We start from the raw sequence: 26475 nt of genomic DNA, 5'->3' as shown, positions 1-26475 counted from the left end.
ATCGGCTCCCCTGTTCCCTATCTGTGCCCCATCCCCTAATCGGTTCCCCCGTGCCCTACCTGTGCCCCATCCCCTAATCGGCTCCCCTGTTCCCTATCTGTGCCCTCATCCCCTCTCACCCATCTCTTTAGCCGCTGCTCCTCAAGTCACTTCTTCGTGTTTATTGTGTACATACACGATCCCTTCGCTCTAGTCGCTCAAAGCAATTTGTCAAGCCAACATCAGACCTCAACTTTGGCAAAAGCTTGCTGGTCCAAGACTTTGGAATGCGATTCCTGCTCAAGTTAAATCTTACACTTGAATATTTTTGATTAAATTTCAAAACATATCTTTTTAAAAACGCACCTATTTTCCATGACCTTATTATTAATTGTGCTTTTTTTAAAGCATTGTTTCAATATTTCTGTTCTGTTGTCTTAATTATATTGTAAAGATTGTAAAGCACAGTGATTATATTATGGTAATGCACTATAAAAGAAAAGAACAGAAATTATTACTATTATTTTTATCATTAACCCGCGCATTCTTCGGTCTGAGCTAACAGCAATCAATGACGTATCATATCATGTTTAAATGAATAAATGTCGTTGTAAAAAAACATTTTGATTTGTCACCGATTGTCAATCTCAAAAAGGAAGGAAGCAACTTAATAGCAGTTACCCTAGTGTTGGCCTGATGAATAAACGCAGTAACCCTAGTATTGGCCTGTTTGATAAGCGCGGAAACCCTATTGTTGGCCTGGTCAATAAACGTAGTAACCCTAGTGTTGGCCTGTTTAATAAACGCAGTTACCCTAGTGTTGGCCTGTCAATAAACGTAGTAACCCTAGTGTTGGCCTGTTTAATAAACGCAGTAACCCTAGTGTTGGCCTGTCAATAAACGTAGTAACCCTAGTGTTGGCCTGGACAATAAACGGAGAAATCCTTGTGTTGGCCTGGTCAATAAACGTAGTAACCCTAGTGTTGGCCTGGTCAATAAACGTAGTAACCCTAGTGTTGGCCTGGTCAATAAACGCAGTAACCCTAGTGTTGGCCTTGTTAATAAACGCAGAAACCCTAGTGTTGGCCTCTTTAATAAACGCAGTAACCCTAAGTGTTGGCCTGGATAGAGACCGGTAACCAGTCTACGCAAGCAAGGCTAGCCCTGGCACGTGAGTGTTGCCGTGCGGTTACAATGAATGTAACTCGCGCGATGTGTGTGGAGCATGAGGAAATGAATTGAATTGGAATTTATTGAGTGTATATGTCAAAGTTTTTTTGTATCTGATGATATTCAGTATCGGTTAAACATGTTTCATCAATCTCATCATCATCAGCACGGAGCAGGAGGAGGAGATGAGGAGTGCTGTAATCATCATCAGATACAACTGGGTAATCACATCCTCCCTGCTGCTGCAGCAGGAGGGATGCTGCAGGCGCCTGCTGCTGATATCAGACAGTTCCCCAGTTTAATTGATGCTGTTTCCGGGGGTAACGCGCAAGAGGTGATGTTTATGATTATGCAAAATAGAGGAGCCATAAATGATAAAGGTACAGTTTTAACTCCCTCTGTCCCCCCACCCCCCGCCCCTGTGTGGTGGTATACCTCCCCTACTCATCTAGTAAGCAGTAGTATGGGTTTATATTGTAGGTTGGCATGGTTTAACTGCTCTACATAAAGCGACTCTACGAACAGATGCTAAGATTCTGCAGATGCTGCTGCACCTGAACGCCGATGTAAACTGTGTGAATGATTTCCTCGAGACTCCGTTAATGTTCGCTTGTAGAAATGGAAATATAGGTTTTATTCACATGTTACTGGAGCGTGGAGCTGATCTAAACTCAGTGGATAAAGTCAACCGTGGAGCTGTGCTGCATGCGTGTGTCGGGGGTAGTGTGTAAGTATCAGAACTCATCCCTCAACCGCTGGGGAGAGATCCCCGGCTGCTGGGGGAGAGATCCCCGGCTGCTGGGGGGAGATCCCTGGCTGCTGGGGGAGAGATCCCTGGCTGCTGGAGTAGACATCCCCGGCTGCTGGGGGAGATCCCTGACCGCTGGGGAGAGATCCCCGGCTGCTGGGGGAGAGATCCCCGGCTGCTGGGGGGAGATCCCCGGCTGCTGGGGGAGAGATCCCTGGCTGCTGGAGTAGACATCCCCGGCTGCTGGGGGAGATCCCTGACCGCTGGGGAGAAATCCCCGGCTGCTTGGAGGGAGATCCCCCGGCAGCTGGGGGGAGATCCCCGGCTGCTCGGGTGGATAGGGGAGTAAGGAATATGAGTAAGGAATATGATTAGAAACTTATTTGATTAATTTCTATTTCAGGTTGACGCTACATTTTCTATCGACAGTTTGTAATTTGAGTTTAAAAGTGGCAGATATAAACGGGATGACTCCTCTCCACGTACTGTGTTCACACGGACATCTAGAGGCTGTGAAATATATACTGAAAAATCAGGTCAGTTCAGACAGTTTAAAATGTGTTATTTTGAGAAAGTGAAAGTTGTTAATATACTGTATTTTGATGGCAGCAGCGTTGTGACCCGATGAATCAAGATGAATTCGGTAATACCGCGATGCATTACGCTTGTAAAAACGGTAATTCAATGAACGTATGGAGATTGTTGGAAGTCGCCGGAAATAAAGCGATTCATATTAAAAACAACGAAGGAATGACTCCGATAGATTATACTCGAGCTAATAACACTCCAAGGTAAAATCTAACATCGCCTGCAAATAATCTGCATCAGAATCCGTTGTTAAGGAATCAGTTGAGAAAGTCAGTTCGATTGAGTGATGAACTGTTTATGTTATATTATGTATTTCAGTAATACAGCACTGATACAGAAGATTGAACCGTTACTGAAATCAGACAGGAACTCGTACCCGAGAGGACCTGTATTTCTATACTACTGGAAGCTACTGATGTCGTTTGTTATATTTGGATGCGTTGTTACTGGTTTACAGTACGTTCTCTCTGAAAGTCAAGGTTTAGTCATGTTATTAGTTGTGATAAGTTTGATTTATCGGATTTGGACGGACGGTCATCGAATGACTCATATGTCTCAGTACGTTATTTCTATACTTTCTTCTTCTCAATCAGACATTTTCTGGAATTGTTTACAGATATTATTGTATTATTTCAGATGGGCGTGTCCCTCACAGCTGGGCGGATATTTTGGAGGACAGCTTCAGTTACTGCTCTGTTTTCTGATTCATATTTTGCCGAGTATCCTTTCAAACTAGAAACTATTACGATGATTTGTCGCGGTATAAATGAATGATGACCTTAACGAATGATTCAGTAATTTATAAACAGTTTCTATATCCGATAGTGATCCCTGTAATAATCACTGCTCCCATCTATCTATATTTGTGTTTGAAAATCGCTACTCAAGATCCAGGTAAAATAACAGTTACCGGTATAGAATTCAGGATTTGACTCTTGAAGTTAAAACATTGGGAATGAACTACTGGTAGTTAACTTAAAATAGTCTAAATCAACAACTGTGAGACTGATCCTAGAGAAGCTGCAGACTGAATTCAGTCACTGGTATTAATTCGTTTCATCATTATGCAATCACTATTTGTTCCTACTTGAAATTGGGACAAAATGTAAAACAGTTAACGGTATAAAGGTTTAAATATCAGTGGAAGGAATCCATTAGAAGCGGAATTGCTTGTATAACTAAAGAGAAAGCCTGATAATGATGTGTTTGTATTTGAAGGTTTTGAGACTCGATCTGCGGTAAAAGATCACGTTAGTGGTGAGTTTACAGTTAGAGATATCGCTATTGGACTCGTTCCTTCAGAAAGATTCTGTTCTGAATGCGAGGTACGTATAACGACACAAACCTGTATGGTATAAATTACTGTCTGATTCAACTGATATCTGCAGATATCAATAACCCTGATTAATAGACGATTTAGAAGTTTTGACTGAGGTATTTTCAACGCAGATATATTTCCCTGTTCCCTGGACAAGTTGACTTTGTTCATAGCATTGTCAAAACGTCAAAATCTTCTCATCAGTTTTACTTCGATGAATGTTTTGTTTCAGATAATTCAACCAGTTCTAACGAAACATTGTCGTCTTTGTCGTAAATGTGTGAACAATCTCGATCATCATTGTTTGTTTTTTATGCGTTGTATCGGTGACAGGAACCACTGCGCGTTCCTCTATTACACGATTGTTACGATAATCGCTGGGTTTTTATTTCTCGGTTCGGTTTACGCGTTCGCTACTATTAAACATCCCGATAATCTACTGATGTCAGTTTTCTCTCTCGAAGGTTGGATTATGGGTTGTGTTTATCTGACGGTTATTACTCTCGCTATGAGTTTATACGTATTAAAATGGCAGTTAAACACGATCTCTAAAGGAGAGACGTGGGCGTTTTTCTCGCATGCTCCAGTCAGCGGTTTAACCAGCGGTGAAGAGATTCTCAACGTGTTTTATTTTCTCACCGGACGCAAATATCTCAAACGGGATCCGATGTTCGACGTGGAAAATGCGAAATCGGTTAAAATGGCCGATTAATCAAAACATTTAAAACTGAATACTTATTTTGTAGTTAAGCCATAGAATTCTTTTACTGTGCCTCTTGCTTGGTAATGTATTAATCAGGGCCGTGCTCCAGTTACCCCTGTATAAACAGGTATTATTATTGTACATGTATTTGATTCAGTAGTTACCATTATTATAATTAACTATGCTTTTTAAACAGTAATGTTCTTTTGTACTTTTCTGATGAAATGTCTATTATGTTTATATATATATATGTTTATTATTAATTGTTTCTTTCTATTCAATGCTTTCCATTAATTTATACAATAACTATATATTATAAGATTGTATTAGAATACGTTTAACGTATAAAGAATATAACGTATTGTAATAAATGATGATTTTATTCCTTGAATTATGGACAAATGAGGAAGTTTGACCCGGGACGAGGCTACACTCGTATTCCATGTGAGGATGTCTGATCTAGGACAGAGTTAGGTCAAATAGAGATGATGATGTTTAACCGAGGACGGGGCTTCTTGACAACCACGTTTAAGATACATCAACAGAACTTATCCAATCTAAACTTAATAAAAGAAGTTTTCAAATTAGTGAAAACCAATTTACATGAGGTGGTAGGCTCTGTGGAACCTTTCTACCATTCAAAAAGCCGCCATTTTATTTTCCAGCACTATTTCCACGAGAGTGGTTCCAGGCTGCAGTTTCGCGAGGAAGTTCTTTTCGAATTTCTTTAAACGTCCAGACAAAAAAATTAACATCCTAGCGAAATTTGATCCATTTCTTACTTTATTCAAATAAATTGTGACTTTAACAATTGTTTTTATTTCATATAATAGTAGTTACGTGTGGTTCATTACAACGCAGATTATAATAAATATTAAAATAATTATATTTAATGTATTATTTCTGCCCCTCCTTCAATCAATACATTCTCTTCGAGAAAAGATGTCAACCTCCATAAAACCTGCAACCTGATACATCAGAAAAACCTACGTAATTTAGTTGTTGTTCAAGTCAGTGGTGATGTCATAAGGAGATTTATAGAGTCGGCCATCTCTTCCTAGTAGAGTCACATACAGTCTATTCCACTCTCAGGGGACGGAGCTACATAGAGTATAATAAATAAATATACAACCTCACTATACACATACAGTAAATAACGTTTCATTAATTACCTCAGATATTTTGGTATTAAAATTGGGTCGGAATGGTTCAAATATATCTAATGAAAATAATCAGTTGCTAGTTGCAGTCATGGCTTACATTTAAGACTAGTCTAAGACCAACTTAGTTTTATAGCCAATTCTAACAACTTAAGACCTTACGAGTTAAGACCACTTTTGGACTTAAAGTCGCGACTGTGCAGCTGGGACCTGGTCTTGGACAAGAAATCCACAGATTTCATTCAGAAATCATTAAAATGTTGTCTCTAATAATTCACTGGATATTGGGAAGGAAATAAGCTACGAACGACGATGGAATCTAGTGACGCGCGTTGGTCATAAAATCAAGCTCTATTCTGACGGACATACAAACTATATAATAGTGTGATATATACCAGGCCTGTGCCAGGCTTTTTTGAGGGGCTGTTCTATTTCAAGAACAAGGGCACCTTTTCCCGTGAAAAGGGGCACTTTCCTTTTGAAAAAAGACAGATCTTAAATAGGATCCTCCTCAGTACCTGAATAAATCATTTGATAATGGATTACTTGAACATGAAAATAAAAGGGGGTTTGTTCGCTATCCCTGGACCCCCCTCGGCACGGACCTGTATATATACTTCATCATGTGAAGCAATAAATAGGAGAATATTTGCGTACATGGTTCCATTGATACAGAGTTACATCGATCAGTACAAAATTCATAGCATAAGTCATCATTTCAACATCAAATATTATATGTATATCTATTGTGAATGAACCCTTGTGTCATGGGATACGTAGATAACTCTAATAAGGCGGTGCTATACATAGTTAAAACCTCTGTTTTAACCAGTTTACAGAATGAAGCTTACACAGTAGCTATATCCATTTACCAATCTATTTTTCTAATACTGTTCATTGCAAATATTGTGAAATATGAACGCGATGAAATAGGACGTAATTCACAACCTGAACGTATTACAAACACTTCTTATTGACAGCAGTGAATTTTCTATCTTCAAAACAGTACAAAAAATACACAACGTTCTCGACGTTGTCTTCAGACACGGTGCACAAATTACACGATAGAAAATTTCATAAGTATGAATTACAAAATATCACGAGATCAAATTTTCGACGCTCGATTATAAAATCTAGATTTAGAAATTTTCGTAAATTACTGTGAGCACAAAAAATCAAGACAATATTTAGTATAGTATGAATCATGTCAGTATTCAATAGATGTAAATATACTTTGGACCTATAAACTTTGAGCTGTTTGATTCTAATACTGAAAATTCAATAGATTTCAGCAAGAGCAGCAGCAGCAAATCCAGATTAAAAGATGGATTTTATTTGGAACTTTTCTCGAAATTGTTCAACAATAGAAATCATGATTACATTCTGCACAAGACATAAAAACCCGACATCAAAAAGTTTTTCCAAAATGTCTGATTGAAATAAATATTAATAATTGTAAAATTCGTTGTTTTGTTTTTGATTAGTCTGTGTATAAATCGTTGAGGAATTGCACTAAATAACTACTGTACCGAATGTCCTATGGGAGCTACTGCCAGCAAAACACAGCCTCTAATTGAGTGAAATGATGCATGGGCAAAATTCATTGTATTTTGTGCATATTTTGGCAAAAATATGAAATAGATTTTGAAGCATGGGCTGAAATTTAATTATGAAGGTCAAGTGATGACCTTCAAAATGTGAGGTCAAGTAACAACATTTGCAAGTCACACAGCGACCACGGCAATATATATACATAACTCACTGGACTAAATATAATGAAATACTCCCATATTTGGTAGTTATTACGCCACAATCCCTCTATAATGACTATGTACATACATACATAATGACATAACCAACATAATGTACAAAATCTAATCATGTGCCAAGCTGCACGTGAGATGTATAAATTATATGATTTAAACATAATCAAAATTACACACAGATGTATCGTACCGGTAAATATTGTCAAATGTTCTGTATTCATTATTATAAACAGGCTTCATTCATTAATGGGTTCAACTCTGCTGCAGACAAATATACATCAAGTTGTTTACTTATAGCGGTAATACCTTTTGTAATATACTTTTGTAATACCAGTAATACATAAGTCTTCAACATAATTTTTACTGAAATGAAGTTCTAGTTTCATCGACTATTTCACCGCAAGGCAGGGTAGAATGTACCAGTACAGCTCTACCTCATGAGGTGTACAGGTATTTTGTCAGTATTGATGTCAAGTACAGTTCCAGTTGAACAATATTCTCTACTCTCTGACATGAAAGACAATTTGTACAGTAATTAAGTGATATCGATATTGATATAAAATTAAGAGGCAACGTATGTTAATAAATACAATGTCATTTTCACCCAATGTTTTACCTTTATATTTATAGTAATGAACGCAAATAAGCAAATTTTCATTAATACAGCTTTATAATGAATACAATTGTTTAGGAATGATTTGATTAAATTCACATTGCATAGAAACTGAGTGTATACCAGTAAAACGTGTGTTTGTGATGTAAGGAAATAAAATAGTGTCAGAGTTTAACAATATATTCATAACTACACAAATTAAAATATGCATAATTTGTACATCTAAGAAAATTGATGATGATTATCAAAATTGCACTAAATCATGAGGAGGCTCCACTCCAGTTCTAGCGGGAGTAAAAAGAAAACATATTTTGCACTCATGGAGAGGATTTGCAAAATATTATTTAAGGGTATAATTAGGTTCCAGTCCTACATTTTGTGCAATGATTATAATTCCTCGCGGCAATGAAAGAGGCAATGTCTAATAAAAGATAATAACGTTAAAATCACTCTATAAAATCACAGATGATCAGATAAACTTCTGAATGCGAAGTATTCTACACAAAATCTGACTTCAATAATAAACCTAATAGTTCGTTAGAAATGAGTAGAATTAATGTAAAGGAGCCGTATAAATGTAAAGGGAACGTATAAATGTAAATGTTATTTTCATTATCATAGATTGAGCTATTTACAAATTTCGATTTCGTACATTCAGAAATCACTCCTGGCAAAGCAAAACAAAAATTGATGAAATGCGTAGAGAACTAAACAACATTGAACTCTATAAACAAAGCCCAGTTTAACGAGCATTAATTACTGAATTACATCCTCTCGTAGTAGGAGTTTGCAATAAAAGGGTTAATTGTGAAACTGAGCCATGTATGGAGTGCAATGAATGTCAGCGAGTATGTCATGAATGCGTAGATTGCAAAGATAAAACTGAATGAACACACTATAGTTTTAATAGGAATAAAATATTTCATCAATGATGCTTGAAAATTAGTTTATGAACGCTCTATAGTATCCGTTGAAAAACAAACGACAAAAATAAATAAATATTCAAAACATCGGTTATCACTATTGACGATGAAAACAATGGACGCAAAAACACCATATGAGCCACACTAGCGCCATGCAAGAGCACCGCTCAACGCTAGGTGTGAGCAATCGCCACCCTGTTAGAAATATAGCACCATCAGCAACACCAATCCTAAACAACTCGGCTCATGAAATATACTGAAATCTGATGGAGTATTCCAGTGAGGGGGTAACCCAGTGAGGAAGATCCCAGTGAGGGGGGTAACCCAGTGAGGAAGATCCCAGTGAGGGGGTGTTCCACAGCTCACAATCTGTGACCATATTTGAGTGATCACAATCTGAGTTTGAATATTTTCCGGTATTCGTCACAGTTTCCATCTACGTTTAGCTACGACGCACACAAACATGACATGATGTGATGATACTATTGTACTGAAGGCACTCAGCGAGGTGAAGCAGTGTAGTTTGAGCAGTCAACCAACAGGTGGAGCCACTAGTAATAGTAAGGATGAGGTGATCGCATCCGATTGCTGTAAAACGAGATAAAAAACAAATTAAATATCCATAAAATAAATGATGATTTTACCAACAAATAATTGTTACATGTAATTAATTCATCTAATTTCAAAATCAATGACACACTTTTAACCTTAATTATATACTTTGAATAAGCTTTTTAAGGATATAGATGTATATATTGAATAAAGTAAACTCCTTTTCATCTGTCTGAGCTCGAAACAATTTCAAATTGAATATTTGAATTAGCGATGATGAATCTGATTGTGAAATTCTATAATTGTATTATTGATCGATTTATTTTATTCTATGATAATAAATGATTTTGGTGAAAAGTTTTCAAGGCTGAAAAAAACGGTAATTCACCCGAAAGTCATTAGTGATGATATAATCATTACACCGTGGTGATTTATGTGCAGTTTCATGAAAAAGTTCTTAAAATGGTTAATATTATTGTTGCCTTCAGTGGTGTAACATATGAAGTAAACAATTGATATTAAACCAAAACATTGTGTTTAACTTTTTCGTGAAACTTGACCAAGAACCATTATTTAACACGACAAAACATTGTTCGATTAATTATAAGGAAATTGTGGTTGTGTTAATTGTGAAATTCTCAGTACATTTGAAGCCGTTCACCACCAGGGGGAGTTAGAGTACACACGTACTGGACTAGAAATACTTACACAAAAAATATCTAATGATAATTTTAATGATACCTATATAGATGAAATAATGCAAATATATCACGATTAGAAAAGCATAAATACATTACATAAATACAAGCAAATGAAGCAGATTAGAATTCAAGATGCTTTGAGCAGCAGCAGCAATTACACCCATTGATGAAACAATGACAATTACTCAAAATTAAAAAAACAAATTAAATTCAAATTTATATTCAAGTATTGCTGATTCATATCGTTGTAGGTTTGAACAAAACAAACTGAAAACTAAAAAAATCAAATTATAGTAAAACATTCGATTCATTGATTACATAAGAATCATTCACAAAATTAGAAATTCTAAATTACTTGAAATAATCAAATGAATTACAAGTAATTTTCTTATGATTCTAGAATTCAATTTGAAATAATAAAACTCTATTTTACTCTCACCTTTGACGGGTCTAACACCCATAGTGGTGGACCGTCGAATAATATGTTTCATAAATTTGAAAGTTATCAGGGCAGATTTAGAATTTGAAGATAAACAAAGGGGAAGTCAAATTGGTCAGAAGGACAGGTACCACGGATGTCAGTTAGTCATACTATGGTTTCTGGTAGTAAAAAGTAGTTAGTTTTAAGTCATGCCAACCCCCTCAACATAAACTCAGAGACAGTTAAACACTGACATCTGGAAGTTGAACATATTTCGAGCCTCCACCACGTCGAGGTGTAACACTAGAAACCAATAATATATACATGATTTAAAATGAAATACATAAAACATTAACCAATAAAAAATAAGTTTACGGAAAAAATTGAAAATAGATTAGATGAAAATTTAACAACGACCCAGTTTCAAAGTTGTGAGTTAAGTCAACAGGGTCTGAGGTAGTTCAATACAAAATATCTAACTGTTGAACCGCAGAACAGTAAAACTGGGTCACTCCATGTCGAGTATGTTAAGCTGTTAGTATGAAAATATTAGTAAGGTTGAGATTCTATTCACCTTTATAAATTCAGCAGGTTTATTGAAATATCTACTAGTCAGGGTCAGACTACTACTAGTACCGGTCAAATTACTGCTAGTCCTGGTCAGACTACTGCTAGTCCTGGTCAGACTACTACTAGTCCCGGTCAGACTACTACTAGTCCCAGTCAGACTACAACTAACAGTTGTCATAACAAAAATAAATTTGACAGTAAATAAACAACTGTTCAGGGTTGACAACAGTTTGTATAAGTCACTAGAAGGAGGGAGACTGGAGAGTGGGAGAGAACTACAATATCTACTGTTTAACCATTTCCAGTCCAAAGACTCTTTCATCATCTAACAGCGCTAACTGTGGCCACACCACGATAAGACCGATAGTGATTAGGCTGATAATGTCCGTGGACTGGACAGGATTAAATAATGCAGGAACTGTCTCTAATTCTACTTGTAATACTTACTTCTGATGATGTGAATTGGGCGGAGAATATTGAGGTGGTGGACGAGATGAACCGGAATGATCACGGTTATAACCCTGATCGTAACCTGTATTCTGAAGACCTTGTCCATTTCTATAATGATTGTTTTGCTTGCCAGGAATGCTATATTTATATACAAAAAAATGACACATGCAGTAACATTAAATATCGCACATACAGCATAATATTGCACGATATACCAGATACACCAAACAGTGCTCATAAATTAAGAGATATCTACGTAGCTTCACAGATATCAATATTCCCTGATAATCACGACCATCAGTCCGTTTCATAGGACTATTCTATAACAATCGCGCAAATCGTTATTGTCAGGGATGTCATGTGACTATCAGGAAAGTTTTTTGTATAATGTTCATGCCATTTCAAAATTCAATTTTCCATTTAGGGACTGAGAACCTGTCTGTATAAGACTTCTCTATTGATGAGATGAGCACCGTTGTGTAACTGGTCTATAACTGATCTATTACGAAGGTGTTGCATGTTTACCTATAACAAAAAGATACTTCGACGTGAATTGAGACATTATTATTTCAGAGATTAAACTGATGATTGTTTTATACAGAGATGAAGTCTCTAGAAATACTCAATGTCCAAACAACTAATAAAAGCTTAGTGCAAATCGTGTATATAATTAATGATATTGTTTTATATAGTCTTATATCAGTTGTCTGCAGTTTAAAAGAAGCGTTGACAAAACCTAAAACAGGGATTCAGGATTGAATAGGGTGAGGAGAAAGGAAGGACTGCTCGGGAAGGACTGCTCAAAGGCTGCCAGTTCGCTTTCGTATGTTACTTATTATATGTATTTGTCAACCAGACCAAACTGAAACCCTGAATTTAACTGGAATGGTCAGTGTTGAAATAGGGGGGGGGGGGGGTCTTGCCTAAAACTCCCTCGTGACTGGGGCTGGAGCTAAAACCAAAACAAAAGAAGTGAATAAGAAACTGCAGACAGATAATCTACCCTTCACTGATGAGTTTTTTTTACCTGATGATTCATTGAAATCAGCAGCTCAAACAGTTTAATCATCTTCTATATACCACTAGGGGCAGCCTGCAATGCCCAAAAGTCGTGGTTCTTATATTTGACCCCGTGAGTCTATTGTGTTGTGTAATAATAGAGACAATGGTTGTGCCCGGTGTTCGTTACAAAATCAAAATCAAATCGTTCTTAATTCATGGAATTAAACACTCATTTTAAAAATGGGGGCTGATATATGGATGACAAGGTGTTCTCAGCAATCACTGGTTTTATATCGAGGATATTCCTAACGTTTTAACCCTTTTAATCTGGTTCCGATTTATACGCGATATCATTACGGTATATGGGTTTCTTACACGGCCAGGTCCGAGGTTACTTATTACTGAAAACTGTAAAATCAAAACAAACCAAACGAAAAAAAATTGAAACCTCAAAATGCAACAACAGTTTAGTTCGGTACGTACCAACTGGGTCTCACAGTGACTTCAGAAAAAAAACTGCAATTTAGAATTCGCACAGATACAGTTCTAGGTTTCAGAGACAGAGACAGAGAGAGAGAGGGAGAGAGACACAGAGAGAGAGAGACAGAGAGAGAGACAGAGAGAGAGACAGAGAGAGAGAGCGAGAGACAGAGAGAGAGAGACAGAGAGAGAGACAGAGAGAGAGAGAGAGAGAGCGAGAGACAGAGAGAGAGACAGAGAGAGAGACAGAGAGAGAGAGACAGAGAGAGAGAGAGAGAGAGAGACAGAGAGAGATAAGAGAAATTGGATACTGTCTTAAAGATCAACATCAAATACATGTAATCAATGTTACCCCTAAAATAAACATGACTTAAAAGAGAAAATGAATATTCTTGGAGAGAGACAGTTGACTGTGAATAGCCTCTGGTCGTCATAGAAATATCTCAGAACGTTCTAGCTAAATAACAACCACATGTTTTCAATTGTCTTCAAAGAGGGAAAAACATTGATTTATCGCAAATTGATATCTTATCGATATTGATTTAGAACCGAACGTGAAGCCACTGACATTCGATTCTTTAAATCATATTTCAAATGATAAGTTTGACGTACAGTTAACAGCGGGTGTATGACTGATTGTAATGATAAACCTTACACCGAAGGGTCGTCAGGTGTTTCTTATATTTCATACACCTCAATTCCATTCTTTCACCTCATTCTAGACCTCATTTCTATTCTGGAAATACTTCAAACAGCGTAATAAATAACCCATAGTTGGGAAACGTTGATATACGTCCCGACAGACTGGCTCGAGCACATCGGGCCCCAGCACCTCCCGGCTGTGAGTCAAACACCGGGCCCCAGCACCTCTCAGCTGCGAGTCAAACACCGGGCCCCAGCACCTCTCAGCTGTGAGTCAAACACCTTATTCACCGAGTCAGAAGGACAATCAGTATTTTGTCAGTGTTTTAATAATTGCAGGCAGTCTCAACGGCATTTAGTCTATTAAGGTATGATTTCAAGCAGGTTTTCTTTACCTATGCACGTTTTAGAAAGAAACTAAATCTAAACCCTATCGCATAATACAATTTACATTTAAAAGCTTTCCACGGATATATTGACGCATGTGAAACTGACTACACTCCTAATACATCGGTTTAACCCTTTCACATTCAACACCAAACTCTTATCGTAAACACTGATATTATCGGGGTTTTCCACTGCGAGAGGAGTGTAGCAGCAGTTATAGCCTGACAACATCTGAACCTCCTCCATTGAGGAGTGAAAACTCACCTACTCAACTCAACTCAACTCGCACATATAATCAGTATAATCTATCGATTGTATAAATGGTAACAACCAGCACGAGTTGATGTTACTCTGAAAGTTTTGAATGTCAGTCGTAGATATAATAATACAATTTGCGGGTTTCCTAAAAACTAATGTAAACACATGTACTGCATGTGATATGATGGGTTTGAGTATATAGATGACTATTGTATATTGTAAATCACGTTAAAATCAAAATAATTATCAGCTTCATATTACGGTAATTTCATATAGATATATAGCACATTCCAGGAAATATGGCTGCCTCCATAAATCCACCTATGATGTCACTCATAGTTATAGTTAATGAATTCAATCACTGCTCAGGTCATGCTTATAGTCATGCCATGATAATGAGATAGATAGAGAAGTTTGCAGGAGGGAGTGGGGCAATATGGGGGGGGGGGGAAGGGGTGGTGTAGGCACCATGCAGTTGAAACTCACTGCTATACGCTGCTTTAAAAACTATATTTGTTAAAATCGAATTTGTTTGTTGAAATCGGGAGCGTAGGAGAACTTCACAACACGACTGCAAAGTGTTTAAACAATTCATTACAGATGAAATAATAAAAGTCTTGTTTCCGAGGCTTTTCGAACTACGCCGTCTATTTCATACTTCATACATCAATAATCTCTCTGGTCTATACCTGTATTCAGTTAGGCAAACCGTGCTAAGAAAAGTGCAGCCGACCCCAGCCCGGTGCCCGCAGAAAGATTCAAATCTCAAGTTTCATATATTTCAGCAATAAACGCGTTATTTAAACGTTGATAACTTACTTTTCTAGCGGTATGTTATCTCCGGGATAAATTCCTTGATAATTATCGCTGAAAAACAAAAACAACAATGCACGTAGAAAGCATGACCAGTGATATCGCTAATTACCACAGTACACAAGTGAAATAACCATGCCACGTCTATGCCGAAATCCCCGGTACAGATTGTGGCCGACAGAATTCTTATTTTACAACAGAATTGATGACACAAACACGATATGAGATGTGTTTAATCTATTCTATCAGAAGAACAAACAACAGTTAAAATAAACTGTAGCTCTGTTTAAGTCTGAGAGTGAAATACTACACAGAACTACCTCAATTATCATCTGTTTGTCTCGTTCCATGCATGTTTTACTCATAGCTAAAACAAGTAAAACATCATGTGAAATAGAACTATCTCTTATTTATTGTGTTGTGTAAAAACCTATGACACCAGCAGGGAATGAAACGGGGCTTTGAAAACAGCGTACAAAATAACAGGAAGTAGAATTTGTAGAATTGTTGGTTAGAATCTAAAGAAAACAGAATTGGAAATATCAAATCCAGTTCGGGTAAAACAATCTAGTTAGAACCAGTAAGAGACCACAACCTCCTGATGAGTCTCTATTATACAGGAGGGGTGAAGGGGGGAGGGGGAAGGGGAGTTTTCATATGTATCTAATACTTACTCAATTTGATATTCTTCCCCTTTCTCGATGTATTTCTCTGTTTTACGATAAAGACCGACGAGTTTAATTCCACAAATCACACTGAATATCGATATAAACAGAAACCAACCGAGTGAAAACCAGAATCCATTCTGTAATAAACACATACAATCAGTACAACTACAATCCACAGTGAAACGAGCTGAATGAGAACTAATACTCACTAGTGGATGTAATATTCTCTGACACACGACCTCACTAACCTCCTTCAATGTATTATACAATGGTAAACATCGACCTATTGTATCATTAATCTACAAAATATCAACGCGTAAAACCATTACAGGCACATGTAACATGTCAGCTGCGCTATTACAGGCACATGAAACATGTCAGCTGAGCTATTACAGGCACATGAAACATGTCAGCTGCGCTTTTACAGGCACATGTAACATGTCAGCTGCGCTATTACAGGCACATGTACCCGGTACCATGTCAGTGATTGGCTCTTACCGATGTTAGTACATTGTTTACGTAACTTGTTACTATATTCTTCGTTGATGTTCCAGCTTTACTGGCGCCCTGAAAGTGAAGTTAAAATCTTAATTTTCAAACTAGAAATCTTGACATTCACAACAGCATCACAGGTTAAGACAACATCACATACCTCCTTGAGAATATTTTTGAAATTCGTATTTATCTCAGCATTCGCTTCAGTTAAAGTTGTCTTTAAATTATTGGCGTGAGTCTAAAAGGTGCAGAAATAAACAACAGGGAAATCACTAAATATAGAATACAAACAATATTCAAAACTTTGACTGAAAGTCTGAACGGGTCATACCCATAAATTACTGTCTTTTATGTCCTGCAGAGCTGTTTTTAATTGTTCCTGAAATATGTTCAATAAGATATTGTTGTAATTATAAAGCGAATAACATTATGATAATTCTATTTGAAACTACTTACAATTTCTTGTTCAATTGGCGTCAGATTGATTGCTTTGAGACCAGTTATAGCGTTGTCAAGGTCTCCCATGCTTATACCAGCGGGCTAAAATTAGAAACAAGTAATCAAACACAGCATTCAATTTGTGTTCAGCTGAAATAGACTGAGGACCGGGATCCAGTCACGAGTTCAGATTTCAGTGAACCAAGATCCAGTTCGTTCGACTAAACAATGCAAATTAACCGATTTCAATGCTCAAGAGTCAATACAATTAAAACCCACCTGTCAATGGTCTCTAGAGAGTGCAAAACGCAGTGTCTTTTCGATTTAATAAATAAATTTCATTTTCATAATACTTACATTTTCAGCTTTCAGTTGTTCTAATGTGTTTGTAAATGACGCGATATCAATTGTGAGTAAATTCTTATTGAACTGAAATAAGAAATTTCATCAGTTAAATACATTCATATTTCACTAGTAAAAGAGAAATATTCATTTCATCAGTTCCTGTGTTTATACCTCTGTTAAACTAGTATCAATCTTGCCACTGATCCTGTTGTATTCAGTCTCTGCATTTATCAGATCATCTAATTGTGTTTGTAGCTGTGCAGGGATTACATCGATACCGGATACATCAACATTACTCTCAGTTTCATTTACAACTCGATCAATTTCTGCATAAATTGTTTGGATCTGAAAAATAAGATTTTCATGTTCAAACTAAACTTACTAAACATATTTTAAAAAAATTATTTAAAAAAATTATAAAAAATCCCTTAAAAGGCCGACCTTATGGAAGATCATTTGAAGAGGTACATTTGAAACATTCACATTTTGAAATTTCTAAATAAATCTATGATAATGGGTAGAAGCATTCTATCCATAACGTGACTCTTGCTCGGTCAATCTCCAATATTGTTGATCACTTGGTCTTAAATGATTTCTATATTCGCGCAAATTCGACATTGAACGCGTTAAGTTGACAGTTTACTTACGTTTGAATCAATGACTTGTTTCACGTCTACGAACTGCTTTAAATCTAACGCTCGGTAAATCGCTTGATTCTCTCGACAATTCCTGTAAAATCAACAATGAATCGCGCAGTTATTAATCACCGTGGTAACCGACAAAACATCGGTTGAAGTCGGCAACGATACTTACTGAATACTTTGACTGATATCAAAAGAAATCTTCAAATTTTCTTTCAGTAAATAACCGAATTGATCTTCAAGTTGCTGCAGATAAAAACAACATCATTTCATTCTATTCAGTGTTTATAGCGTTCACACACACAGATGGAGAGAGAAGGAGAGATAGTATCAAAACTGTATTTACCTGAATACCAGTAAAATCTGGAGGAGCCATATGTCTGCATATTTCAGTATGCATCATACCTCCAACAATAAACAATATTGACGTGAATAACATCAAAATCCAACCAAATATAAACGTGAAACCAACAGCACTGAAATAATACCACAAAAACATCGTTTTATACCAGCCAAGAACCAGCCCAGAAAAAAACTGAGAACCAACCCAGAACAAACTGAGAACTAGCCCAGAACAAACTGAGGACCAGCCAAGAACAAACTGAGAACTAGCCCAGAACAAACTGAGAACTAGCCCAGAATCAACTGAGGACCAACCCTGGATCAACTAAGGACCAACCCAGAACAAACTCAGAACCAACCCAGGATCAACTGAGGACCAGCCCAGAACAAACTGAAAACCAGCCCAGAATCAACTGAGGGCCTACTCGACCAATGACCTGTTAGACCTAGGACTTATGTTCTGCTTGGACTCAGTTGGGCTTGAGCGAGGGTTTTTTGAATACATACGCCATGAGCATGTTAGCACCAATTCCTTTATTACAGCATCCAGCGTCTTCATACGGTCTTTCACCACACGCTCCGTATAATAATCCAAATAGATTGAAAAATACAATCACTCCTAATATACACGCTATACCTATACACGCGTACGTACTACAAATAAACAAATAAACAATTACAGAGGATTATTCCATGGAGCGTGGTAGGGAGCTATTCAAAGTACTAACCGATAGTTTCCATATGTCTCAACATCTCCCTGAGCATCTGATAACATTTGACGTGGAGCTTCCATTTGGGTTTTGTACTGTAATTCAAATGATATAAGAATAAAGTTAGTAAATAGAATAAGAAATACTCGGGTGACGTATCTGATGAGTTTAACTTACACCACTAATCTGCTTCTTAAGTTTCGCCATTTCATCAGAAATTTTCAGTTTAGCTTCATCTACTTTAGTTTTCGCAGCTACAAAAACAGACAAAAAACAACAAATCATCACAACTACGAGTAGCGGTTTTCCATCCATGATTTCAGTCTAAACTTGTTTGTTTTTACTTACTGTTTATTTGATCTTGAATGGTTTGATTGATCTTCTTTGATATTCTATCGAAACTTGTTTGAGCCTGAAAACAATGGATATAATCTCCGTAATTAAACAAGGATCTACAGAACCAACGGCCAGTAAGTTAAAGTTAACCAATATATAGTTGACAATTCAAACTTCATTGGTGTCACAGTACCGTTATTCATCATATAGTTATCTGGAATCAACTAGAGGACATCCCCTTCAGGTACAGCTGTGTAAGAGTTTGGGGGTGTCCTCCTCAAATATGTAAATCTTCAATTAATGTGTAGTAATCAAAAATGTTTTATACTCATGTTCATATATTTGAAAAAACAAATTCATTCTTTCATTCATTCTTTTCAGTAAATGCAGCACCAGATCCATGGATGAGTTGTATTATATTTGATTACCTCTGTAATATACTGCTTAATATCTGCGTCATTAACGGATTTTATCTTGTTGTAAAAACTATTAACATTTGGGAACTGAAAATAAAACGAAACATACAAATGTAAATCAAACATTTTATTAGTAATGGGTGTATGCTATTTAGTGATGTGTTTATATTTACCTGAGTAGTATCAATACCTATTGTATCTAATTTAGTTAGCTCAGTTTTAACGCTTTCACAACTCGGTGTACTACAGCCTGTCACCGCATTCTCAACATCTGTTTTTATTGTACTGAGATTTGATTTTAAAGTATTCACTTCATCCTTTATTTTTGAGTCTTTGATTGTAGTTAAACTGGTAGTGACAGTGGCGACACCTGGAAAACAGCATGAAGGTTCAATAAATAGCGTGTATCATCATGTATTTCCACTCCATAAGATTCACAATAATTCATCTCCCTCATGAAAACAATTTACTCTTAACATCTAATTAATTCAAGAGTCAATCATTTTTTTGTGAAACTCTGTCCATGGTTAAGTTTATTGAAAAGTCAACCTCAAATTTTTAATTTAATTGCTTCATGTTTTCAACAAACTACATCTTTTGTTTCAAGCTTTAAATGTTTCATGAAACTGCCTCCCCGAAACAGTTAAACTAGCTTTCTATAATGAGAGAAATCCCACAATACTGATACGCTGTATCAGTATGCCTGATGATGGCTAACAGTTGTTAGCCGAAACGTCGCTCCTCAAATACAATCATTCTGATATAGAATTTTTCAATCTTGGCTTCGTTATTGTTGGATTTCTCTCGTTATCATCATACACGGATATTGTGTATCTTCTCGTCCTAGCTTTCTATAAGAGTGACACGAAGTAACCCAGAGTGTAGCACGATTGAAATAACCCTTACTATTTGCTAGTGAAGTTGCTTGTTCCAAGGCAGATGTAACGCTAATATTACGACCCATTTCATCTTGCACGTTCATCCCAAAATCTACAATTAATATCATATATCAGTGAATTCAGAGATAAACAACATAAATCCTGGTTCTAAAACAAATGGAACGTCTTAACTGATCGTTGTGAATGAATATTTACCTTCCAAAGTGTTAATCAGTTGAGTTGCTTTTTTGTCAAATTCTCCGGCTATCATCGTTTCTATTTCCTACAAATACAGCAGACAACAGTCGAAAAGTGATAGCGACTAATTTGAATAGTAACTGACACGTATTGTTGATTGTATGGATAGATACTTACGGAACCGGTACGATCTAAATAATCCTCTAATCCATTAATACTTGTGTTCAGATGATGAATGAAATTTTGATCGCCTTTTGATGTTTGTTGTCGTAGAAGGTCATTAGTGAGGAATGCGCAGACTGTAGCAGCCCTGAAATACAGTACACAATGAATGAGTGAGAGTTGAGGAGAGAGGAGAGGATAGGATAGGAGAGAGGGGTGAGAGGAGAGGAGAGGAGAGGGAGGGGAGAGGAGAGAGAGGAGAGGAGAGGGGAGGAGAGGGAGGGGAGAGGAGAGGAGAGAGAGGAGAGGGGAGGAGAGGGAGGGGAGAGGAGAGGAGAGGAGAGAGAGGAGAGAGGGGTGAGAGGAGAGGAGAGGGAGGGGAGAGGAGGGGAGAGGAGAGGAGAGGAGAGAGGAGGAAAGGGAGGGGAGAGGAGAGAGAGGAGAGGGGAGGAAAGGGAGGGGAGAGGAGAGAGAGGAGAGGGGAGGGGAGAGGGGATAGGAGAGGAGAGGAGAGGAGAGGAGGGGAGGAGAGGAGGAGGGGAGGGGAGAGGAGAGGGGAGGGGAGAGGGGATAGGAGAGGAGAGGAGAGGAGAGGAGGAGAGGAGGAGGAGGAGAGGAGGAGGAGGGGAGAGGAGAGAGGAGAGGAGAGGAGAGGAGAGGAGGGAGGAGGGAGAGGAGGGGAGGGGAGAGGAGGAGGGGAGGGGAGAGGAGAGGGAGGGGAGAGGGGATAGGAGAGGAGAGGAGAGGAGAGGAGAGGAGGAGAGGAGAGGAGGAGGGGAGAGGAGAGAGGAGAGGAGAGGAGAGGAGAGGAGGGGAGGAGAGGAGACTGATTTCACAGATACAGAACAAACTCCACTACCCAATATTCATTAAGTTTCTAATGATAAAGTGATGTTTCACAGAATGACGTTTTATATACAGTGTCACTACAGAAACAGGTACCCAGGTATCTGTTATATCTATAAAGTATCAGTAATCTATACTATTTTACTGTGGTTTATTTAACTACCGCTGCTGCTGCTGCTGCTGCTGCTGCTGCTGCTGCTGCTGCTGCTGCTGCTGCTGCTGCTGCTGCTGCTGCTGCTGCTGCTGCTGCTGCTGCTGCTGCTGGTATTTCATGTGACAATGATCAATATTTCAAACAATTTAATCATTTTTTCATCATATATAGATATACATGGTGCTCCACTAAAACCATAGATATATATATTGTATGATACCAGGATGATGGACCCCTCTGACCAATAGACCTCTATATACGGTAGTGTTTGAACTGGTGCACAGAGAATCAGGAAAATAAAACAGTTTTCCATATTAACATTCGAACAATAGTTGACAGTAACTGATTCTCCCCGCCCCTCCCCACCTCTCTCCTCCACTCCCTCTCTCTCTCTCTCCCTCTCCCCTCCCCACCTCTCTCCTCCACTCCCTCTCTCTCTCTCCCTCTCCCCTCCCCACCTTCTCCTCCACTCCCTCTCTCTCTCTCCCTCTCCCCTCCCCACCTCTCTCCTCCACTCCCTCTCTCTCTCTCCCTCTCCCCTCCCCACCTCTCTCCTCCACTCCCTCTCTCTCTCTCCCTCTCCCCTCCCCACCTCTCTCCTCCACTCCCTCTCTCTCTCTCCCCCTCCCCACCCCTCCCCACCTCTCTCCTCCCTCTCCCCACCCCTACCCACCTCTCCCCACCTCTCTCCTCCCTCTCACCCGATGTTATATAGGAATCACACTTACAGCATTAACATCGTGAACAAGAAGAAAAAGAAGCCCAAAAATCCTCGTTTACATTTCGCATTTTTTGGATCTTGTAAATCCGTTCTTCCACCGCATTTACCACAACAACGACAGCAACAGAAACAAAATCCAATAATCGGCATCAGAACGACGAATAATATACCGAATATAAAACAGACCAAATAACCAACATACAGCAACAAATACTGAAAATACAATCATCATCATTAATACATTTAGTTCCAGCACACAGGGGCCTGTTGCACAGTTGTGACTTAAGTCCACAAGCAGTCTTAAATCTTAAGACCGGTCTTAAGTTGTTAGATTGGCTATAGAACTAAGTTGGTCTTAGACTGGTCTTAAGTCTAAGCCATGACTGCGCAACTGGCCACAGTTCATAAGTGATCTTAATTCTTAAGACTGGACTTAACTCGTTAGATCGTTAGAATTAAGATAGTCTTAGTGTGGTTTTAAATCTAAGCCATCATTGTACAACAGGCGCCAGGATTTAAACCCGATCAAGATAAAAAAGAAATATAATTCAGATAAACCAATATACAATATCAATGAACTCTGGTGATGGGTGGAATCGATATTGTGGAATCGATATTGAGCAATTGATATTGTGGAAACTTGTGGAATTGATATCTTGTGTTTCTCTACTGGAAATAGTCTCTGTTGTTTACTATTTACAATAAGAAATAAATTTTACCGGTTTCCAAAAACTGAACTCCTTCACTGTGTTGAGTGTTATATTTGTTACTGGTATATTAGAAACTGAAAATAGAATATCATAAATGATTTAACATCAAGAATAGTCTTTAGGGTTGATTTCTTCAGCCAGGGGGGGGGGTAGCTCAGGGGAGTCAGTTTTGTATGCTGGATGATAGTATTTTGCGTACACCAGTACTTTATCAAAACAACTTGAGCAACTGACGACCACTAAGTCATTAGAAACCGTCAATTAACTATGTGTTGAAATATCTAATGATTTTTCCAGTAAAATGAGTCAATGTAGAGTGTAATATCAGCAGACCCTCCGGATAATTATCATTATTCTGAACTGGAGGTAATTCTGGTTCTGGGAAAGAAAATAATAACCGCGTGAAATATCATTCACAACTATGAGAAGATGTGAATAATACAAGAGGAAGTGAGTCGACATGACTGCTGTTTCAATCCACAATCTGTCACACAATCTCACACAAACCTCTATCAGTCAATTTATCTATCATTAATGTACACAGATAAAAAGAAGTCTGGTAAATCTGTGGTATGAGTCTAAGCCAGTGATAGACACTGATAGACACTGTTGAGGTATCATTTATTCTAAAATATCTGAGTATGAAGTACAATGTTTGCGTATCAGGACCCAGTTCCACAGTTCTGAGTTAAGATTTGACTTTAACTCTTAACTCAGAGTTAACCCTAACTCACAACTGTGGAACTGGATCCTGAAGATGATTTTAAACTGCTGCTGTCCCCGATTCAGATGAACAGACACAACTCATAGTTTATGATATTATAAATAATTAAATATATGAGACATGAAACAGTGTTAGTCAGTTAGTCTCGAGGGGGTCACGCACAGCGCCAGTCTCTTGTGAATGAATTATTTATTTATTGCACCAGCAGATACTGCATTCAATCATCCTTGTATCATGTGTTTTTACTTTCATAGATTCAATTTTAAAAATACCCTATAAAATGACACAAATCACTAATGATTCCCGGTTTGTGCTAACTGCGTAGTTAGCTATCACAGATAAAACTCATAAAATGACAACGTTTTGATAATACATATAGATATGATCGCAATGACGTTAATGGACAATCAGGCCCTATATTCTAAAACTGAGAGACACCACTTTCCCTTCCTGAATAAGGGGGACGAGAGAGGAAACATGGGGAGGGGAGGGGATGGTCATGAGGAGAATATTGACGTCTTAAATGACCTCCTCGCGTAGTCAGTTAAATATGTCTATTTTGAGTCAATATAATGATCTAATGAAGTAAAGGGTAGGTTTGGGTGTGGCACTCTACTATATAGAACCGGTTTATATATATATATATATATATATACATATATACTGGTGGCTCTTACAGTATTAAATATCAGTGAACTCAGATCAGACCAACCAGAAAGCATTGCCACGAATCTATAACAACTACAGATAAATCATCGATTTTCAGCATTTTCGCTGATTTGAAATTGAGACATATTACGAAAATGGATATATCTACAGTTATAACTAAAATAAGGATCAATTCATCAACTAGCTTTAATACATTGTCATATGAATAAAGCATTGAAACAGTCCAAATTAACAGATCTAGACCACCTCCCTATATGATCCCCTATGACATCACAACCTTGAAACTTGAATTTTGTTGGCTGACTGTTTTATAGCTGCGGACATAGATAGATCATATCAGTTGTGTATTTGAGGTTAATTACAGGGTTGCACAGATATCTACGTCTCATACTGTTTCGTACTATCCATAATGACAGACACGTTTTGAAAGCATTATGACGCACAGAACGTAGATAGTTCTGTAGAATTGTGAAAGTTATTTCTATTGGAATCCAATAAATATCATTATAAACACACGCCATCAACCAATATTATCGCAATCCTCGTAATGGGCTGGGTATTAGGGGGGGGGGGGGTAGCCCAGGAGGGGGGGTTGAATTTCCTCAATATTAAGAAATTCTTTGCTTTGAAAGAAAAGAATATTTTCTCTTTCACCGACTGTGAGGATATAGTCCTATTATAAACGTTTGACTCAATCGACTAAAATAAACCAGTGAATTATGTTGAACTCGTCCTCAATCAAACGCTAGAATTAATCTATTTTCTGTCAGATACAAACGAGGAGGAAACTGAGCCAAAACACAAACAGCCTCCAGCAAAAACAACAATAAACAGCAATAACAGGAAATATGTTATATACCAGAAAAACACAACGTTTCTCTAAGCCTGATTGCTGTTATATATCTATTGTATCGATTCATTGACAGACGGTCACTGTGTTCAATACTAGATATTTGAAATGTCAAATATAAATAGTCAATAGAATTTTACTGAGAATTGATTTTTTTTAAAGGGTTTTTGCTGCAATATCGTTACGCTGACAATAACGGGTGTCAATCTTTATCATGGTTGAACCAGGAATAGGATTTACATTGGGCCATTCTGGAGAGGACGCATGCGATCTAAGGATTACAGAAAATGTTCCGAGGCAGGCGATGCAGGAGAGATGGGTGAAATTGACCGATCGCTCGCGTGATCACCCAGTCCTAGCAGTCCGTTGTACATACTATAGTGTTTGTGCTCGGAGCCACCCTGCGGCTCTGTTATTATTGTCGGAGCCACCCACTACGTGATATTATAATCGACGAGACTACATAAATCCTGTTTAATCCCGAAAATAAATGCTTTAAAACAACGCAAGGAGATGAAATCGATAGGAACTTACTTTTTGTAAAATTAATGATCTCATTTTTCGGTTGAACAACCCCTAGAAATCCATTTACTAAAAAGTAATAATACTCCATTCCTTCTTCTAACGGCGTTTCCTTGTAAGATGAAATTGCGCCTGATTGTTGCTTCTCTTTATTTTCCTCCTTATCCTTACCATCATCGCCGGTGGATGAGGAGGATTCGACTGTCCAACAACATAGCAATAAAAACACTATGAATACAAGAGGAGACAGTATAGTCCGTCGTGAGGAGGAGCAGGAGCTACGATAAAACACCTTCATTTTCTCCTGATCCGTATCTCTGTTGTTATTGAGAGTAGTTTAATTCCTCCCTCATCGATATGACTGAGGTTCAATAACGCTGATACTGCTACCACCGCCACACGTTTA

At 37.8% G+C, this 26475-nt stretch overlaps 2 protein-coding genes across 8 annotated transcripts; one reads left to right on the top strand and one right to left on the bottom strand.

Annotated features, from left to right (window-relative positions):
• The first annotated feature begins 1212 nt into the window (after positions 1–1212).
• LOC141903872 (uncharacterized) lies at positions 1213–4784 on the top strand. Of its 2 annotated transcripts, none has more exons than XM_074792229.1 (9): positions 1213–1529; positions 1630–1876; positions 2301–2433; positions 2510–2688; positions 2804–3043; positions 3122–3204; positions 3281–3379; positions 3704–3810; positions 4036–4784. In XM_074792229.1, exons 1-9 carry the CDS (start codon positions 1289–1291, stop codon positions 4513–4515), a joined length of 1809 nt encoding a protein of 602 aa, XP_074648330.1. In that variant the 5' UTR covers positions 1213–1288; the 3' UTR covers positions 4516–4784. The 2 variants fall into 2 exon arrangements, with proteins under 2 accessions (XP_074648330.1, XP_074648329.1); XM_074792228.1 differs by having other exon boundaries at positions 2507–2688.
• Positions 4785–5254: 470 nt separating this feature from the next.
• LOC141904773 (prominin-1-A-like) lies at positions 5255–26475 on the bottom strand. 6 transcript variants are annotated; one of them, XR_012619203.1, is made up of 27 exons: positions 26082–26475; positions 23314–23378; positions 22602–22807; positions 20889–21021; positions 20730–20796; positions 20542–20625; positions 19809–20005; positions 19648–19722; positions 19232–19295; positions 19061–19137; positions 18902–18978; positions 18681–18827; positions 18178–18307; positions 18004–18077; positions 17838–17919; positions 17362–17535; positions 17203–17274; positions 16864–16947; positions 16739–16786; positions 16565–16645; positions 16411–16479; positions 16122–16211; positions 15919–16049; positions 15251–15298; positions 11660–11800; positions 10661–10945; positions 5255–9556 (listed from the first exon to the last, which is right to left on the bottom strand). XR_012619203.1 is itself a non-coding variant. In XM_074793424.1 (26 exons), the coding sequence occupies exons 1-25, from the start codon at positions 26365–26367 to the stop codon at positions 14479–14481; spliced, it is 2607 nt and encodes an 868-aa protein (XP_074649525.1). In that variant the 5' UTR covers positions 26368–26475; the 3' UTR covers positions 5255–9556; positions 14438–14478. The 6 variants fall into 6 exon arrangements, 4 of the variants coding, with proteins under 4 accessions (XP_074649525.1, XP_074649524.1, XP_074649526.1 ...); XR_012619204.1 differs by lacking the exon at positions 5255–9556 and adding an exon at positions 10453–10488; XM_074793424.1 differs by lacking the exons at positions 10661–10945; positions 11660–11800 and adding an exon at positions 14438–14524.

The sequence above is a fragment of the Tubulanus polymorphus genome, chromosome 4, assembly GCF_964204645.1.
Source record: "Tubulanus polymorphus chromosome 4, tnTubPoly1.2, whole genome shotgun sequence".
Classification (NCBI taxonomy): domain Eukaryota; kingdom Metazoa; phylum Nemertea; class Palaeonemertea; order Tubulaniformes; family Tubulanidae; genus Tubulanus; species Tubulanus polymorphus.
Note: the sequence above shows the minus strand (reverse complement) of the source record. Positions and strands in the feature narration are given on the sequence as shown.